The sequence below is a fragment of the Toxotes jaculatrix genome, chromosome 2 (genome assembly GCF_017976425.1).
Source record: "Toxotes jaculatrix isolate fToxJac2 chromosome 2, fToxJac2.pri, whole genome shotgun sequence".
NCBI lineage: Eukaryota > Metazoa > Chordata > Actinopteri > Toxotidae > Toxotes > Toxotes jaculatrix.
The window spans coordinates 27,661,904-27,681,189 of NC_054395.1; the positions used below are offsets into that span (position 1 = coordinate 27,661,904).

A 19,286-nucleotide genomic window follows, 5' to 3' on the forward strand; every position below is an offset into this window, starting at 1 on the left:
GGAAGAGGCTGTACTCGTGCAGTAGGGGCGCGAGGCACAGGTGAGTCAGAGCGACTCTTTACCTGTAAACAAAAGGGGGAAGAACATGGAAACGACACCCGGCATACAGGTTCACGGATCCCCGCTTCGAGCATGATTTCAGAGCCGGTAATGTAAAGTTCGGGACGGGAAGTTCGGGGTTTGATCATTCGACTCTTATTTGAGTTGTTTGGAAAGATTTTGTGTGTCCTGCCTTTGTTTTCAGCGTGTGGTGAGGGCTCTGGTTATCCTGCTGGGTGTTTTGTACGTTTTAAAGTTTGCCGGGAGGTTTTGAAGCCTGAGGATGTGTCGCTGCTTCTGTGCGCCTTTTAGTAGAGTTCACCTCCACTGAAAGAAAAACATGAATGAATGAACGTGGTTTTATTTTGCAGCTCTTGTCGTTCTGTGTCTACATATGTGAGCTCTTAGAGCTTGTGCGTGTTGTTGTAAATCTGGCTGCTAGCCCTTGGCAACATGTTGCCACTGCAGCCTGCTCTGGCACACTCAGTACCACACCTTCCTCTTCATTTATCAGCTTCCTATCATTGTGAGCTCTTACATTTTAAAGGGTATGTTTTAATGTCTTAGCACAAACCGTGGACGTCAGTTGGAGCCGGATAAGTTCAGGAAATTACATCTCTTTCTGTCTTTTCCTTGCCTCTCTCTGTCCCCCTCATTCTTCCCTCTCTCTCTCTTCCTCTCTCAGTGTGTCCCTTTCCAAAACCTGGCAGGCGGGGGATCAGTGTTTGATCCAACATCCTGATACACTCGGCGTTGCCAGACGCACTGCGCAGAGCTTACACATGTAATAAGGTGGGTCAATCCAATCCGCTGGCTCTGAGGAAAATCAGGTCAATTCACCTTTAAATCCTGGGTGTTTGTGTCTGATCTTGTCCAAAGTGTTCCTGCTAAAACTTGTTTCTTGTGTAGAATTGCTTAACACAAGTCAGATCATCAGCTGATTATGACAGTGTGTGTTTGTGTGTGTGTGAGTCTACCTTTGCCACAGATGACACTTTAATTCAGCATGACCTTTCTCAAACTACATCTGGCAGTGTCACAAAGGGTTATTTTAGCCATTTGAAAGTATTTTGTTCTCTGATTTCTTTTTTTTTTGTTCATATTTCCAGCTGGTTAACACAGAAAATATAGCACAGAGTATAAATACAGCACCCTCCTTGAGAATTAGATGAAAGTGTCGAGATGATCGTCTGATTTATTTTTAGTTTTGACAGGTTGTCTTGTCTTCACAGGCCTCCTCGTACTTGATTAATGTTTTTTTTTTTTTCCATTGGCACACTGGCTCCATTTACAGCCTGTAAGGAGACTTTTACCTCGATGCAATCTTGTTTAATCATTTCAGACCGAGGGTGGCTCTACATGTCAGGAGGCTTATTTGTCTGCTAGCTCTCATAGTGTTCACAATGCAATTAATGACTAGGGGAATAGCAGAGGGGGACAAAACTGCTGCTTAAATGATTTTATATGTAATTATCCTTCAAAAATCTGACGTTTTAAGTGCCTCAAAGGCCTCGTTTCAAATGCTGGGCGCTTCAAAGCTGGGTTATTTTCACCTGAGCCATAGCTTTCATGTTGAAACCATTGTGTTAGGTCAGTATCATTTATGTCTCCATGGAGGTTTATCAAACACATCTGTGCGTTTATTGCAGGCTGTAATTTGAGTGACTGGAACCACGTAGAACAGGGTGTAAAGCAGCAACGCAGACAGAAGGGAGGGAAGATTTTTAGCTTCTGGTCATGGAGCTTCAAAGTCTTTGTCATCACGACGTTCTCTTTCAGTGAATAAACAATCTGGTTTAAAAAAATGTGAGGGAGGAATGTTGACCTTAATAACACTTTGAATGCATTTACCATCAGGTTCACATGCGCGCACACACACACGTTTCAGTGGTGTGTGACTCTAATTGTGTAACTCTGCGTCTCAGGTGGAGGGCGAAAGCTGCAGAATTAGCAGCAGAGGGGGGGTGGGGGGGGTTTCTGTGAAGCTAATGCTGTCATCAGGAAGTGATGTGTGAGTGCTTGTCACAGGAAATGTCAGCAACAACACATAAACTTCACATAAACAGGAACGTGTGCGTGTCTCAGCAATTCACGGTGCTGCACGACAAGTGTTAAAATGTGGTAAATGTATGATGTGAGAACTCTGCTTTTATTGTTTGAATATCATATTGACTTAAAAGATTACCTTTTCATCTGCGATGTCACTAGTTTTTGTAAGTAACCCACCTTAAGTAAATGTTGATAAATAGATTATGAGGTGTGAGCTCCCATTGTGCGCCAGATATTTCTGCTAATGAGACGTTTCTAATGGAATGGCTTTAGTAGAACAATGTTTGTTTCTAAAGATGTTTTCAGAATCAGCTGCAGTATCTGCATTACCACAGGCAGATTTAGGCCTGGGCAGGTGATTGTTGATCAGCTTTCACTGTTGTTTTAAAAAAAAATCTGTTGTTCCAACTGGACCTGCAATAAGTTGACTAATTGTTGACTAAGTTCAGTCATATAAGCGAGCCTTAGGCAGCATGCAGGGGGGTTTTTGTTTGTTGGTGACACACAGAGGCTATTCCTGTCCAAACAAAAAAAAAATGTATAGCCGCTATGTGTTTCAGCCACGTTTCCATTCAACTATAAAGTCATGGCTGCTGAAACTAATGACAGACACATCCTGAGGCAGTGTTTGAGCATGACACATCAGCTCCTGGCAGGCAGCTCAGTGTGAAGCAGTTATAAAAAAGAAAAGAAGTCGGGGCAAGCCTCGAAACCACAGAGGAAGTTAGCAATGACTCAGCCAACCAGGTGACAAGACATCGTCAAAATTTAAACATGTGGACTATAATTAGAGAGAGCACGAGGAGAGGACATACCATAACACAGGAGGAGGAAGAGGACCACCTCTTTAAATGAGAGCAACCAGAGCAGCGAGGACTTTGTAACTCTTTGATCATTTACAGTAAACCCACAGCCCAATCATTTCCAGGTAGGAAGTGCTAATACCATGATATAACCTCCTCTTTCACAGTGAACTAAGAAACCCAGTGAGCAAAGGACCCAGTCCACCAGTCATCCTCCAAGATGGCGAGCCAGGACCCTGTCAATCCCTCACATGCCGCATTTGACCTCTTTGTCCAAGCCCAGAGCTGTGAGGATGCAAAGCACCACTTTGCTAAGCTCTGTCGGGAACTGGACATCAATCCTAAGGATTTCAGGACCTTCTACATCAAGTTAAAGGAAAGACTGAACTACTGGAAGGCCAAAACTTTGTGGACAAAGCTGGACAAAAGGGCATCTCACCCAGATTACCAGCAAGGAAAGGCCTGTTCCAAAAACAAGGTACCGATAACCAGTGATTCTCGACCTTTTTAATGTGTTTTCAGAGGATTTGGCAGGTAGGTTTTGATTGTGTTTAGAAAGATAATTCAAATCATAGACCAACCATATCCATGTTTATTTCCAGCATTTTTTAATTCATACCAGTGGGCCTGTGGAGGGTGTTACAGCACTTTTTATTATTTTATTTGGCCTTGAGGACATTTTTGAAACCTGAATCATCACATGGCTCCATTTTAACTTACACAATGTGCCGTACAGCAGGATATAAAAACATTTTCTTCAATGAGATTTCTTCATTCTGTGATTGGCATCATGCCATCTGTGCTGGGTGTGTTTACAGTTTCCTCCTCCTCCTCCTCTCTTTCAGTGTCTCGTGTTGGGTGCTGGACCATGTGGGCTGAGGACAGCCATCGAACTGGCCCTGCTGGGGGCTCAGGTGGTGGTGTTGGAGAAGAGAGAGGCCTTTACCAGGAACAATGTTCTCCACCTGTGGCCCTTCACCATCTATGACCTCCGTGGGCTCGGAGCCAAGAAGTTCTACGGCAAATTCTGCACCGGCTCTCTGGATCACATCAGTGAGTGAATAATGATGGTGCTTCCTGGACTGTCCTTTACTGTCCATCAGCTCCCGTCAGTGAAATGACCAGTGTATTAATCCATCAACAACTATAAACCTCTCCTCTCCTATATTATTATTACCACTTTCATTATCTGTTTATACACCTGCCTCCACCCCCTGGGGTGCGGGTGAGGAGTTGTTGACAAATACATTACCATAACATGACGGCGTGCTATAAAAGATTCATTGAAAGTTCACATAGTGCTTATCAGTGCTAAACAGGGCGACTCAAAGTGAAGTGTTGTTACCTCAGTGGTAATTAGATTTCTCAGAAAAATAATCCACAGGTTAATCAGTTTTGGAAATAAACTTCAGTTGCAGCACTTTCTGTTTGCGTGTCTGACTGCATGTCTGGTGTCTTTGTTATCGCACACACATTTCCAGTGAAATATACATGTGTGTTTTCAGGCATTCGCCAGCTGCAGTTGGTGTTATTGAAAGTGTCCCTCCTCCTCGGGGTAGAGGTGCACACTGGAGTGGAGTTCCAGGGCTTGATTGAGCCCTCGGGAGAAAACGGTGCTTACTTTTTCCAACCAGCGATCACACTTCATATTCATGAAGCAGTTAATGTGCAGTGCACGTTAAGGTCTGATGTGTTTCTGACAGGTTGGATGGCCAAGCTGCAGCCCGGGTCTCATCCTGCCGCCGCCTTCCAGTTTGATGTCTTCATCTCCGCTGGAGGAGGCAGGTTTGTCCCTGACGGTGAGACAAACACACACGTGTGCTTCAATCACTTCTTTTCTCACTGTTGCAGCTTGGGGCACCGTCAGCCATAGTTCCACATTTTGCAAGACCTGGATGTTACACACAGTCCCAAAACACAAACTTCCTCTGGCAGTTTTATTCAATAAGCGAGCCTTCGTCAGCCCAGTTTCCCCTTTTTCTTCTTTCCAAAACTCTCAGGTTTTAAGCACAAGGAGCTGAGAGGCAAGCTGGCCATCGGCATTACAGCCAACTTCGTTAACAGAAACACGGCTGCTGAGGCCCAGGTGGCAGAGATCAGTGGTGTGGCGCGCATCTACAACCAGAAGTTCTTCCAAGAGCTGCTCACGGAGACAGGTAGGAACCCGTGTAACATCTCCAGTCGTGTTCACCAGGATGGAAAAGGACAAGCTGAGTAGCAGTGATGCAGCTGTTTCAGTTTACTGTGTAAAAATGAAGCAAGAAAAGAGGAACTCAGTTGCTTCAGATGAACTTTTTTTTTTTATACCACTACTTGCACAAAGTTAGAACATGAATTATGAAGTGAAATAACTGAACCATAACTTTTCTAATAGGAATATGAGTGCTTTTTTGTGCATTATATTTCCCTCCTTTTACGCCTCGCTGATCACAGCCCTCAAGGCATGAAATGAGTGTTCACACTGTCACGTTAGGTTCAGCATGAAGTGTGAAAAAAAGCAGCATTGCTGTTAGTCTGTGTTCCAATCCTCAGTCAGTTTCCTGTGACGGCATTAACTGATGATCCACCCTTCCTCTCTGATTGACTCTGCACCTATTGTTTTTGACTCTGCACTTTTGTTTTTAATAAACTTTGCAGGAAGTATAAGTGACCTTTGTAAACTCAATAACACCATTGTAAATGATTTTTTATGAGAATAATGATAACAAAAAATGTACTTTCCACATTCTCCCACTCTCCCATACTGGTCTCTCTCTCCTCTCTCTGTCTCTGTGTATGCCCACCTTGCTCTCTCTCCATTTTTCATTCCAGGTATTGATCTGGAGAATATTGTCTACTACAAAGACGACACCCACTACTTTGTCATGACTGCCAAGAAGAAGAGCTTGCTGAAGAAGGGGGTCATTAAACAGGTGAGAACATCACATCCATTACTGAGGAAAAAGTGTGATTCTTATTGGCACCAGCTGCGTCCCTGGCCAGAAAAGAAACAGAAACAAACCAGACGGATGAAACAGCCATGCAGGTGCTCCAGTGTGAAGAGATAAACCATCAATCATTTCCCCTTTCTCTGCAGCCTGGCCAATTAGCTAATTCAGTAAACCGAGTATAAGACATGTCACTCAGCATCAGAAAAGGTGCCATGACTCATCAGATAGCACGTCTCCCTGTGTCTCTGCAGGACTACGGCGATGCAGAGGAGCTACTGGCCCCAGCAAATGTGGATCGCGAGGCTTTGTACCGCTATGCCCACGATGCCGCCAACTTCTCCACGGGCGGCAAACTGCCTGAACTCCAGTTTGCTCTGAGCCAGACTGGCCAGCCAGATGTGGCCATGTTCGACTTCACCTGCATGCACCGTGCTGAGAACGCCTCACTTGTCAGGGAGAGGAAGGGGAAGAAACTGCTGATGGCTCTTGTTGGTGATTGCCTGGTGGAGGTAGGGGGCAGTGCTTTTCATCTAGTTTACGTTTTTAGTCACGCTAGCACCGTGGGTCCAGGACTGGCAGCGTTGGCAGGTCCACCACTTTGGTCCAGACTGAAACATCAAGGAGCTGCTCTTTCTTTTTCAGTCCTACAAGTTTTAATAAGTGACATGCATCCTAGTGTTGTAATAACTCACCATATGAAATGTGTGAGCTCCACTTATATTGTGAGATTACTTTAATGCAACACTGACTTCTGACGCACGGTTCTCTGCAGCCTTTCTGGCCTCTGGGCACAGGCATAGCCCGTGGGTTTCTAGCTTCTTTTGACACAGCGTGGATGGTGAGGAGCTGGGGCACGGGGGTCCCACCTCTCAAGGTCCTGGCTGAGCGGTGAGCTAAGTTTCATACAACTACTAAGCTGTGCACAATACAGACAGTTAAATCTAATGTTTTCGCCATGAGAAATGTGATGAGAAACACACCAGGCTGAGCGATGCAGCCGTTTCCTCCTTCTTCACCGTCTCCCTTTCTTCTCACACCCTGCACCGATCGCTTGCTAACTCAAAAAAAATGCTGCACTTCTTTTTTTTAAAGTCTTAACCTCAGTTTCCTACACAGTAAAACCACAGGTTCTCCTTTTAATACAATATTTGTTTTTAGTTCAGCTAAAATGGGGATTTAGAATTTTTTATGGATGGCCTTACTTAACTACTAAAAGTATTAGAATATAGCACCAAAATGCATGAGTATTTCTGTGGATTTCCTGCTTTCTGTTCATCTAGTGTGAAGTCAAAATGTTAATAACCTGTTGAGTAATCTCAAAACTCACACAGTTGCAACATCACACTCCTTCCTTACTAGCATTATACTAGTATTTTTTTTTATATCCCAAAGCATCTCTGTGTTTATGTGTGTTGACTGACTCGGCTTTAACTTACTCTGCTTTCATTTCTTCACAAATGTACAGGGAGAGTATCTACCAGCTGCTGTCCCAGACCACACCAGAAAACACCAGCAAAAACTACGCTGGTTACAGCATCGACCCCAAAACACGGTACCAGAGAGTCAACCTGTCGTCCATCCACGCCAACCAGGTCTGGACTCTTATCCTTTATTTACCCAACAGAGATTTGAATCAGAGTCCTTTTAATCATCACAGAGGTTTTTCAGAGGTGCAGATAACCGGTTTAGAAGACACCGTCTCATAAAAGTAAAGCAGTGTTAATTAAATAGTTTAAGGAGTAAAATACCTCCTGCAAAATAGTTTAAGCAGGAGGTATTTTACGTATTTTTTGGGCAATTGATGAACAAAATCCTGCTGTTAGATGAACTCTGTGAGGTCGTACAGGGTTAATTTTAATCGTTTGAAATCTCAGAGTATACTGACTAATCTACCTGTCACTTAATTTAGGTGCAGCACCTGTATGATGTTGATAAATCCCGCCCGTCGAGCAAGAAACAGAAGGACAAGTGGTCTCACATGCGTCAAGGTAGGCAGGCAGTATCCAGGTTATTCTGTCACTTTCGATTCTGCTGCGTTGAGTAAAGTGCAAAGCACTTTGCGGCTATGATAAAAAAAAATAAATCATTCACATGTTTACATTTCAGAGATGGACTTTTTTTATGAACTGTGTGATAAAGTGTCTGTGTTTGTCCTCTCAGATTCAGTCAGTGGTTTTGAAGAGCTGTTGAAATGGTGCCAGAATCGCACCGCGGGTTATGCCAACGTGAACGTAAAAGATTTTACCCAGTCCTGGAGGTCCGGGCTGGCCCTGTGCGCTCTGATCCACCACTTCAGACCTCAGCTCATGTGAGTCGCTGCCTCGACTTTAGCTTTGCTTTTCATCACTAATGAGACAGGGTGCCGTGTATTTGTGTTATTTTGACCCAGTTCTTGGAAAGAAATGTGCATCAGATAATTACATTTTACTCATTTTACCTTGTAAAATCTAGAATTAACTAAACAGCAAACAAAAGCTAATGTAATGATCCTCTCTAACTAACACTGTGGAGCAATTCCTCCTTTCTAATTCCTCCACAGTGACATGGACTCCCTGGATGAGTCCAGTCCTGTTCATAACAACCAACTGGCCTTCAGCATCTTGGAGAAGGAGCTGGGCATCCCACCCGTCATGTCTGCCAGCGATCTGGCCAACAGTGGTCAGATAGACAAGTTATCCTTGGTTCTCTATCTCACCCAGGTCCAGAAGGCTTTCACTGTGCCAGCAAAAGGTGAGAGCGTGGGCGAAGAAAAACTGAAAAGCCAAAAAAACTCTTTACACGATACCACAGTTAATGCTTTAATTAACTCTGTCATTTTAATGCCGTTTACATTCAGATATATTTCTGAAGGTAGCTGTTAGCGACGGCAGCATCAGTCTTACATAACTCGGTTGCTTAGACACTGCACAGCATTAGCATCACCTTAAAAGGGTCAGGTGTCCTCCCACTGAAATGTGTTTGGTGTTGAGAAGTGATCAAATCAGAGCTGTGTCTCTTTAAGAGCCTGTTACCCAGAATTCATTGGGCTTAAGTGGCTAGCGCTGTGTTCAGAGTCAGCCTCTACTGGTGGAGCTGATCTCCTGCACTAAGCCAGCCCAGCAGCAGGCAGAGCAAACAGGCACGGTGTGGAGCTGGTTCATCAGGGTCTGATGGGACTAGCGTCTCTTGAAGAGGATTTGCTGTTCCTGCGCTGGAGGAGGAGGATTTTCTCTCGGCTGTTTGTAGCAGAGGTATTTTTTACAGCCCTTGTAGCATGAGGAGTTTGTGCAGCCTAGATGTGAGCCCAGCGTTTGGAGGCACTGAATGAGCTGAAGTGGGTGTGATATACACTCACTGTGTCTGTGATGCTGCGCTGCTCTGCCTGGGTCCGCTGACTGATTTGCAGGCAGGGGGGAGCTGTCAGTCCCCGGTAACCTTATCTGAATGATGAAAGAGTGGGAGTGGTAGTCAGAGCAGGAGCTGAAGAGTTTTTTTTTTTTGTGGATTGACAACTTGACAGCAGCTTCTGCTGCTGTGACGCTACAGAAAATACAATGCAGAGGGATTATTTATATGTCTGACAGAGTATCCCACATAAAAGAAGATACCTAGAAGACATAAAAAAGGTAGATTCAGAATATTTTAAACAGCTGTGTGCAAAGCTGCAAGTAGGCCAACGATAACATTCAGATGTCTCTAGGTTTCCTGTCAAGTGCTGTGTTAAGATAAACTGAAAATGGTGTGTGTGTGTGTGTGTGTGTGTGTGTGTGTGTGTGTGTGTGTGTGTGTGTGTGTGTGTGTGCAAGTAACATTTTTCTTTTTTGATTTTCTGCTGGCTACAGACCCTGAAGGCTTCCTGCCATCGTCCAAGCCTCTGACTTTCTCCCAGACACAGTCAGCTGTCTTTTTCCTGAACAAGCTGAAGCACAACTCTCTGCAAAGACGCAAGGTACGCCCACTGTGACCGGAGTTCACTGTTTACACAGCACGGAGAAATGTTTGATAAGGATATTTTCAAACACTCGCTGGCTCGTTGGCTGGAATTCACGTCTGGGCCTTCAGTCTGCGTTCGTGTGCTTTTGGTCTCTTTTTTCGGGACATAATGTTTGATAGGTTTCTTGATAGTCATTAAAATGGCCTAATTGTGTTTGTTTGTGACTCCTCTCCACATAATCAACACAATCAGGTCATATGATAGTTAATTGTTTTTGTTTTTTTTTTCTCTGCAGGAACAGCTGGCAGCAGAGAAACGAGCAAGAGAAGGAGAGATAAGGATGGGAGATGAGGACAGTGTGAGTTGTGTTTAGCTAATCAGATTTAGCTTTGGAAGCTTTCTCTGCTAATTCTTCGCGTATAATTCTGCCTTTTTCCTTTAGACGGTGGTGCCTCCGGTGTCCCCTGAGCTCAGCCCTGCACCTGATCCTGATCCTGATCCTGCTCCTGAGCCTGAGAGTGAACCTGTTACCGGTTTGCCGATGACCAACAGCGAGGAGTGCTACTTCTGTGGTCAAAGGGTCTACGCGGTGGAGCGCATCAGTGCTGAGGGCAAGTTCTTCCATCGGAGCTGCTTCACCTGCCACCAGTGCGGCATCACACTCAGACTGGGGGGATACACCTTTGACCAGACCACAGGTCAGAAAATAGGAAACCATCATATGTATTCAGAAACTGATGAGACACAAACACCCATTCAGTGTGTTGTTTTAATTGTGCGTGTATGGTGTAGCTTCTGGTCTTTCGTCATCCTCTTTTAGCAGCCTCTTGTTTGCTAATCTCGCAGTCCTCGATTGAAACACTTGATGCTGTATTGTTGAGTATAAGGCACTTGAATTTCTGGTTTCAACAGCCATCACACCTGTGGTATAATGTGTCCTCTCACAGCCGGGATAAGAGTCATCTGCTGCAATAAGTGAAGCACCAGTTCTTTATTTATTTGTCCGATTAATCATTTGCGCTGAGACTCTTTTTTTAAAGGGCCTGAAATTGATCATTTAAGAAAACAGCAGGGTTTTCCTTCTTTAGCACATCGACGTTCACTTGTCTCTGACTTTTTTTTTGTCTGTGATGTCTCCACCCCCTCAGGGAGATTTTACTGTGAGCTCCACTCTGAAGAGCTGGAGCTGGGAAACGGGGCTGAAACATCTTGTAAGGTGGGTCACTGAACAGAACAGATGCAAACCACTCTGTCGCTTGCTGCTGATGACTCCAGACTCCATGTTGAGTCCTTGTGTTCATAACACTCGTGTTACACAATCTTCTGTTGCATGATCCTTCTGGTGCCTGATCCGACGGCAGCAGCCTGCAGGACTTACTCGATCGCAGCCGTTATGCTCCACTAATGATAATGTTTGTTTCAAAACATTTGGTCTGTGGTTGAGTTCATGGTAAACATTGGTTTCTGTTCCTTCTTTGCATTTTCAAATTTTTTTCTATGCTATTTCTCTTTGTAGGACATAGACATAGACATTCACAAAGGGACAAGCGAAGAGAACGGGGTTTCCAGTGACAATTATACGTCTCCATCGGACGAGGACTATGACCACACTTTGGACTGTGGTCCCTCTTTACAAACAAGGTCACGTAGCCCTGATGGACAGGACCAGCACATACTTGAATCCGAAAAAGAGTCACAAGAACCACATACGTCAGAAACTCCCACAGATCCTCCGTCTAAAACTGAGGTGGCAGGTCCCACTGAGGAGGAGTTAGACGAGCTTTCACCCACAAGACCCTGCCCTGTCCCCAAGCCCCGCCTCTCCCGTCAGACCACACCCAGCCCTCAGCCCTCCCCTCCAATAGCAAAGCCTCGCACAATCCATCTTTTTAACCCCTCAACTCCAGAGAGGTCATCTCCCACCCCTGCAAAAGAGATCTCTAAGGCAGCACCTGACTCCCGTCCGAAGCAGTCGCTGCGGAAGCTTCAGCTGACCGACGAGGAGAAAAGCCAACTGGTTAATCTTCAAAGTTTCAGTGCCGACTCGGACTCTGAGACCCCCGGTGGATCCTCATCCTGCTCCTCTTCCTCAGCAACAGCAGGAGGCCCCAGCCCTCCCAAACCAGAGGGCCTGGATGGGCAAGAAGAGGAGGGCTACTGGAGTGGCAGCACCGCCAGTCATGTCCGGGAGAGGAGGAATCGTCGCTGCTTCAGGAGAAAAGAGATGCCAAGCGGGCAGACCAGAGTCAGGTCCAAGTTTTCCCCCTGGAATCTCTCCTCCCCGAGGATCAACAGAGACACCCGGCTCAGTGTCCTCATTAATCATCCAGGGAGAGTGGGTAAGTTGAGGACTCTTCTCCTTGCTGGTTTTAGATAAAGATAAATAGTTGCAGGGAAAAAAAAGTTTTCTCTGATGTTTTTGAGTCAGTCTGGGTTCCGTGTTTAATGTGACGTTGCATTTCATTTTCAGAAACAACATTCAGACACGCTCACAGTGCCTCAGAGGAGGGCGCTGACGGAGATGATGACGACGACGATGACGACGATGAGATGTTCGAGCGGGATGATATCGACTTGTACGATGAGAAAGTAAGGACAGGAACGGGTCTGATGCTTTCTTTCAGCATGACGGCGAGCTGCTGCGTTTTAACCTGCACTCCCAGTAATGACACGTTATTGATCTCTAGTTTCAGACAGTGCCATCAGACCCTGTCGAGGCTGAGAAGCTGGAGCTGATGAAGATGAGGACGCTGGAGCGACGAGCTAAGATGAGTGAATTGCAGAGATTGCGCAAAGCACAGGTAAGTGTCTCTCTCACAGAATTACAACGTCCATGTTTTCAGAATTTTTACTGTTTTCAGAATATTTGTTGTATTTTAAAGTGATAGGTCATGTGATTTTAGCCCTCTGTGATTTTGCGACACCTAAGGTTACCATGGTAACAACAGGTTTGGTTTAGTACTTCAGGCCCCAGGACTCTGGGGGCAGCAGACACTGCTTGAGCAGTTGATTTGTCAGAAGTACAACAGGAGAGCAGCTGGTGCTTCAGTTTACAGCTTGACGGATTAGTGAACGTGTTAGACAGATGTCTAGTACCTTTCCAACTCTTGCTTGTTTCTGTGGGTTAAAGTCCATCCAGAGGAGACTGGAGGAGATTGAGGTGACCTTCAAGGAGCTGGAGGAGAAAGGTGTAGAGCTGGAGCGAACTCTCCGAGGAGAGGCTGGTAAGAAACAAATGTTTGACAACAGACCCACTGGTTTTTAATTCCTGATATAATCAATAGTACTTGTTTTATTTTTAACAGTGCACAGATTTTGTACCCCATACAATCAAAAGTAGTGTGTCCTGCTGCCAGAAGACAATAACTACTGTAGTAAACGAGGATCTCTCTCTGGTGGTGATTGAAAATCAAAAGAGAAATGGACTGAAAGTCCAAATGAGATGTTGTTGTGGGTTAAATACTGTGAAAATACTGTACTAAACATAGAAAGAACATGTACACAGATCAGCCACAACCTGATATAAATAGAGAGAGATGCATGTCAGCCTAAAGGCTCCCAGTTAGTTTCTCCAAACACACACACACACACACACACACACACTCACACACTCACTCACTCACACACACACACTCACATGCACAAACCTCTCTTCGTCTTTTTTTTTTTTTTTTGTATACATCACTCACAAATAGACCACAGCTCACACACACACAAACACTGTATTTTTCCACTTCAGGCAGCAGCGGTTCTCCTGATATGATTGAGCAGTGGATCCAACTCGTCCACGAGAAGAACGCGTTGGTTTCTGAGGAGTCTGACCTCATGGTGGCGTAAGTGTGCACCTCTTTATTGATTGTCAATTCAAACAGTGATACACAGTGAAACCCTGTGTAGTCACACTTGGAAAACAATGAAGATTTTGTGCATAGTGGAAGTGACACAGTGGCCAGAAGGTCCATAACATCCACCTCAAAACACTGCGCTGTTTGTTCCCACCGTGGTAGCAACCAGTCTTCTTCCTTCCAGTCCGACTCTGTCTGTTATAATGACCTGAATGTTGACAGGACTCGGCTGATGTTTGGGTTTTTTTTTCTCTCAGGTCTCGACAGCTCGAACTCGAAGACAAGCAGAGCATGTTGGAGCTGGAGCTCAGGAAATACATGGAGATGAATGGTGTGTACTTTCGTGTGCGCACATGGAAACATCAGTTGTTGGTGTTTCTTGACCAGGCCGTTTAGGATTAGGACAACCCGACTGAACGCAGTCAGAGCATTCAGGTTTCTTCAGGTTCATTTATAGAGCTGGTCATCTCTTAGACGGCAGGTTCCCGTTTTTTCATGTCTGTCTTAAAACAGTACTCACATGCCCACGTGTAAATTGAAAGGATTGTTTGTCTTTGTAACTGTAACTGACTTTACGTCCAAACCGACTTCTTCTCCGGAGCCATTTCAGTGTAAGAGATGGTGGATAAAATCCTCACTGTTCTAAAACACATTGTGAATTAATATGAGGCCTAGCAGTCGAATCAGGTGGGTGTTTTCCAAACTGCGGTGGAGGTGTTAGTTACAGAAATGAGGAATGTTTGTTCTAAAAAGACTTTGAAAAAAAACAAAAATACTGACTGTTGAAGCCTCATAACAGATTCAGCTAAACCCTTTGTTAATCTCTTTGCAGCCAGGAGGAACAAGTAAAGTGACCTCTGGTGGTTTCAGTGTACATAAGGGCTAAGGGCATAAGTCTATGAGGATAGAGTTAATACAGACATGCTAACCTACCCTTTAAAATGTGTAGGAGGCTGCGTTCACCCTGCAGGAGTTCCTGAGGGCTTCGTTTCAGTGGCGGTCATCTTATAGTCAGTCTTAATTTATTACTTCAGACCTTTCAGTAACTGATTATTTTGGCCACTCGGGGGAAACAGAAACAAGGGAAGTATCTGGCTCTCACCAGCTAGTCACCAACTCTGCCTGCCTGCCTGCCGTTCATCTGCCATTCATGCATTGTTATCATGATTATATTGATTATAACAGTATATTGATTAAAGTGTTCATTTGTGATTGTCTGGCAGACAAAACAGCAGAGCAGCAGGCGGAAGAAGAGCGCGTCCTGCAGCAGATGATCGAGGTGGTGGACATGAGAGACTCGCTGGTGTCGTTTCTGGAAGAGAAGAGGCAGAAGGAGATAAGCGAGGAGCAAGAGGCCTTCTCCATTATGGAGGCCAAACGCCACTCGAAGGCAGGAGCTCAGGTTCACTGGGCATAAGGCTTTCACACGCACACACACACACATACACACACACCTGCACACACATACACACATACTCAGCATGAACCTGTATGTACCGCACAGTAGATTCTCTCACATCTACTGTATGTGGGGACTTGCCGCTTACAGACTTGGAACCTGAAACTTTTGCAAAGCCAAAGATGATACAGCGTCGTTGTGGAGGGTAACCCACCACAAGCAGGTCTCTCAGCGATTAGGATAAAGAATGAGAGTCAGGATTATGGGCCAGAGGATGAATGAATATCAGTTTCAGTCCAGCCCCTAGAGGGAGACATAAACCTGGAGATCTGAGGCTTTGGGTTGACGCGTCCAACAACTCTCTGGCTAAGCCCTGACTGCTGGGATAGTGGACTCACAGCAACAGACCCCATGTGAGAGAGGATCTTTAGTGTCTGCTGCGCTACTGAACAACCACCACACAGCAGATAATCATTACCCAGCCTTGGACTTGGCCTGGTTTGGTGTCAGAGACATAGAATTACAGCAGTGGAGCCTTAGAGATAGATTTAGGCTGAAAACACAGGATAACTGAGGTTTTTGAAAATAGTTTGATGTTGATTTTTCCTTGTGTCATCATGAATAAGTACTATTGTACACAAAGACATAATATACGGTACATATCATAATTATATGTTTGGTATTTGTATATTGAATAGAAATATGAGGGAGGTTAAAAAAAGAGATCAAATATTAAAATATTAGAATTATTACGGTAAAACTGGGTTATTCCTTATTCCTATTTGTTTCTTATCCAGTTTTCAGTTTTGAACGTTAATGAATTTTGTAGCACTTCCTGCTGTTCACCACGCCTGATTTCACGTTGGATCGTTAAACTCAGGGGTCGACCGTTCAGTCCTCCAGGATCCGAGTTAGGGTTTTCACTGATGGCCTTCAACAGTCGGCTGCTTTTTAAGTGCTGGTGTATTATACGAACGCATGTGGATTTGGGGTGAATGAAAAACAGACTAATCTGGGCTGGTGCATCTGTTTATAAATGCCGTCATTTATCATTAGCAGCTGTTCCTGTTCACGTGCTGGCACAACAGCCCAAATCAAGACAAAGACCAGTTTGTTGTTAGTGAAAAGGAGCCTTATATATTCATTGTTCTGTTGCCATTTTGTGCCACCTGGGCAGCACCTCACAGTATATCAAATAAAGATCATGCACTTTGGTGTTTTAGTTTTTATGTTTCTGAAAATACACTGAAGCCCTCAGAGGCATAACTCATTCATGTCTGGTTTTCCCAGGTGTTTTACATGTTCACTGAGTGGATGTGTTGCCATAACCTTGGCCGTGCTGTACATACACAATAGTTGTATAAAGGGTTTGACTCCCCCTGCTGTTCTAACTTCTAACATCTAGGGTGCACACTTGTCCCTTCAGATTAATTCAATTCAGTTCAATTCAGTTTTATATTTTTTAGTATGTTTTGTATGTAAATTCTTAATCTGCATTAGAAAGTATGTGTACCTCTAATTTGTGCTTAAGTACATTAGCTGAGTTAAATAGCACCACTGCAGTTTATATCCTGCAAAATGAAATGGTTTGGATGCAGAGGTCTGTTGGGTCCAGGCTTTATCTTTTTACTGGAGGGGATCGTCAGGTGAATAATAAGGAACAAAATAAATCCTGCAATTTTAAAAATGAATCTTTCAAGAAGGAAAGCTGGTACGAGGTGCTATTCGACTGCTCTCAGAGGAGCTCGCACAGCCACGTCACGTCTCCTTCACTTCTCAGGCTGCACTTCAGTCTGAAAGATGTCCATTCTTCTGAATCAGACGCCATAATTAGTGTGGAATTAGTCAGAAAAGTCAGAAAAAACACATGTATGTGCATTTAGAGTAGAAATGTTCATTTAATGGTTAGAAGTTCACAAGAAAGAAATTAAATTCAATCTAAATAAAAGCCCATGTGGAGGGTGAGGACTATTTCTGGATGTTCTGAAGTGAAGCGTAAAGGTGAATCGCTGCCCACACACTAATAATATTTATTATAAAAGACTTTTTAACACACTTTTCACAAATGAACAAAGCTGATGTTTTTTTTTTGGCGGGGGGGGGGGGGGGGGGGGGGGACCAGTAATTACTTATTTTACATAACATTTTTTGTTATATGCTTATTGTGTTCAGATATCACTCATGGGTCAGTGGTTTCATGCAAGCACTTAAATTTAGTCTCAGCTGGTTATGTGAGCGATGAACCGTTTTAGCACCTACTAAATTAACTTATGTAACACTATACACCAAAATAACTCATTTTTGTGGATTTAAATCCTGATCAACTTTGCTGAATCATTTATTGATGATCTGAAGATGTGATGAGTATAAAATGTCGTCAGTGACTCAGTTGCCGACCAGGTTATATAAGGCATTGAACATTTACCCGATCCCTTTAGTGTAATCCCACTGACCATTAATTTAGTCGCAGTGGATCTTAGGAGCCTGAGGTGGTGGTAATTGTTTTCCTCTGAGGATAATGGACAGCTTTGTTTTACATCACTTTAATGACATAACTGGAAGCTGAAGTCTTTGGATAATCCCACTGACAGTAAGTTCAAACCGGTCCTGTTGTTCCTCTTGTGAGCTTATATATGATGTAAGGTTCTCACACGGGTCAGGCCTGGTGTCAGCGTTTCATCGAGCTCTATAGACACAAAACTGCAGTATAAAGGCACAGTGATGGAACAAGTACTCCAATGCTTTACTTCAGTACATGTGTCATATTATACATTTAGATATGTTTTTTATTTAATCCAAGTTCTACCAAATTGTTGAATTGTGTGTTTTTTCAAATTATTTGGATAATTTGCAGGACAGCACAGATTATAAAAGCCAGGCACTGTTCTTTGAACAGCTATTTCCTGGTCTTTATAACTGCTCTTACTTTGCTGCTCCAACACTCTGTAGTTGCAGCTTGTAATAACTCTGAGCCAGTGACTGTGCTGCTTTTGTGCAGTTTAACATCCATCATGGAACCTGACAGTCTCATTACAGGAGCTGTTGTTTCCTGCAGGCCTGATGCCTTCTCCCCTGATTGCAAGAGACTTCAGTTCATTCTGATTCTGAAAGAAAAAAAAAAAACACCTGGAATGGAAGATGACCATGACAACCTCTTGAACCAGTATCCATGACAACATGATGAGCCAGTCCAGCTTCTGATACTCTCGCTGTCTATTTACAGCACATGCCTGTAACTCAGGTAGGCTGCATTTAAAGCTATGAAACTCATCCGGGCAGATTGACCTTTAACACATGTCTGCATTGCGGAAGCTGTAGTTTTGCATTTCTGATTTGAAATAATTTGTGTGTGGTTTATTTTGCAGGACACAAGCAGAACTGTTTTGTGCCCTTGGAGTTTGTGTGCAGTAAACACAGGAGCAGAGAGGCCTGTGCCATTAACATGACCTGTCCTTTGTCACTGTGCTGTGCATGGCTCTTTGTACGGCAGGTGAAATGAACACCTGATGCAGATTAATACATAAGCCTGTTAAAGGTTGCCCCTGAACACCACAGTGTATTCTGCAGCGTGCTCAGGGCCTAATGCTGCAGTGTTGTTGGTAGAAGCATCACAGTGTGTGTATAAACTTTCCTCTGAAGTGATGTGAATACAAGTTTCCTAATACATTAGTCTGTCTGGTCTGTTGTGGAAACCACTTTATGATATGACTTCCTTTACAAATAATTTATGGGATGCTGCATTTGTGAGTGCAGTATTAGCAAATAGAAAGGATAAGCACAATCAAAGGGGATTTTTCACAACCCTGGCAATACAGCAGCTAATAACTGTTCTAAAAATCATTAGTGAATAAATTATAACAGTGCCTATAAAAAGTATTCAATCCCCCTGGAAGTTTCCATGCCTTTTTGTCTGACAGCTTTTTAATGTAGCTGTTCTGACGGGGATCAACAGAAATAAACCCTTGAAAGCAAAGTATTCCTCCACTTTAACAGGACACACCAGGTAGTTAAAGGGAAGTCAAGGCTGTAGTTGCTGCCATAAGCACATCTGTTAAATACTGAGAGCGTGAAAAGGTCACTTTGTTGAGATGTTTGTACTGTGACAGTAAACGGTCTTTTTCTGTCGATCAGAACCTAGAGACCTGTTGTCACAGCAGATTTCACTGACGCCAGAAATCTCCACTGACCATGCGTTTTCAAAATGGTAGTCCACCTCTGTCAGTGCTGAGAAGCCTGACCAAACTGGTGTGCGTGTGCGCGTACACACACACACACACACGCGTGCGCACACGCACGGAGTGAGTCGTT

General features: G+C 44.1%; 1 protein-coding gene across 2 annotated transcripts; it reads left to right on the top strand.

Annotated features, from left to right (window-relative positions):
• Positions 1-8: 8 nt before the first annotated feature.
• Positions 9-16,193, top strand: mical1 (microtubule associated monooxygenase, calponin and LIM domain containing 1). Of its 2 annotated transcripts, none has more exons than XM_041056964.1 (25): positions 9-147; positions 725-831; positions 3,059-3,369; positions 3,737-3,944; positions 4,397-4,504; positions 4,595-4,690; positions 4,892-5,047; positions 5,703-5,803; positions 6,073-6,330; positions 6,594-6,709; positions 7,287-7,413; positions 7,731-7,809; positions 7,982-8,129; positions 8,361-8,551; positions 9,643-9,749; positions 10,030-10,092; positions 10,177-10,432; positions 10,883-10,950; positions 11,251-12,073; positions 12,205-12,323; positions 12,422-12,535; positions 12,865-12,958; positions 13,474-13,567; positions 13,837-13,910; positions 14,803-16,193. In XM_041056964.1, the coding sequence occupies exons 3-25, from the start codon at positions 3,112-3,114 to the stop codon at positions 14,994-14,996; spliced, it is 3,852 nt and encodes a 1,283-aa protein (XP_040912898.1). In that variant the 5' UTR covers positions 9-147; positions 725-831; positions 3,059-3,111; the 3' UTR covers positions 14,997-16,193. The 2 variants fall into 2 exon arrangements, with proteins under 2 accessions (XP_040912898.1, XP_040912907.1); XM_041056973.1 differs by having other exon boundaries at positions 12-40.
• The last annotated feature ends 3,093 nt before the right edge of the window (positions 16,194-19,286 follow it).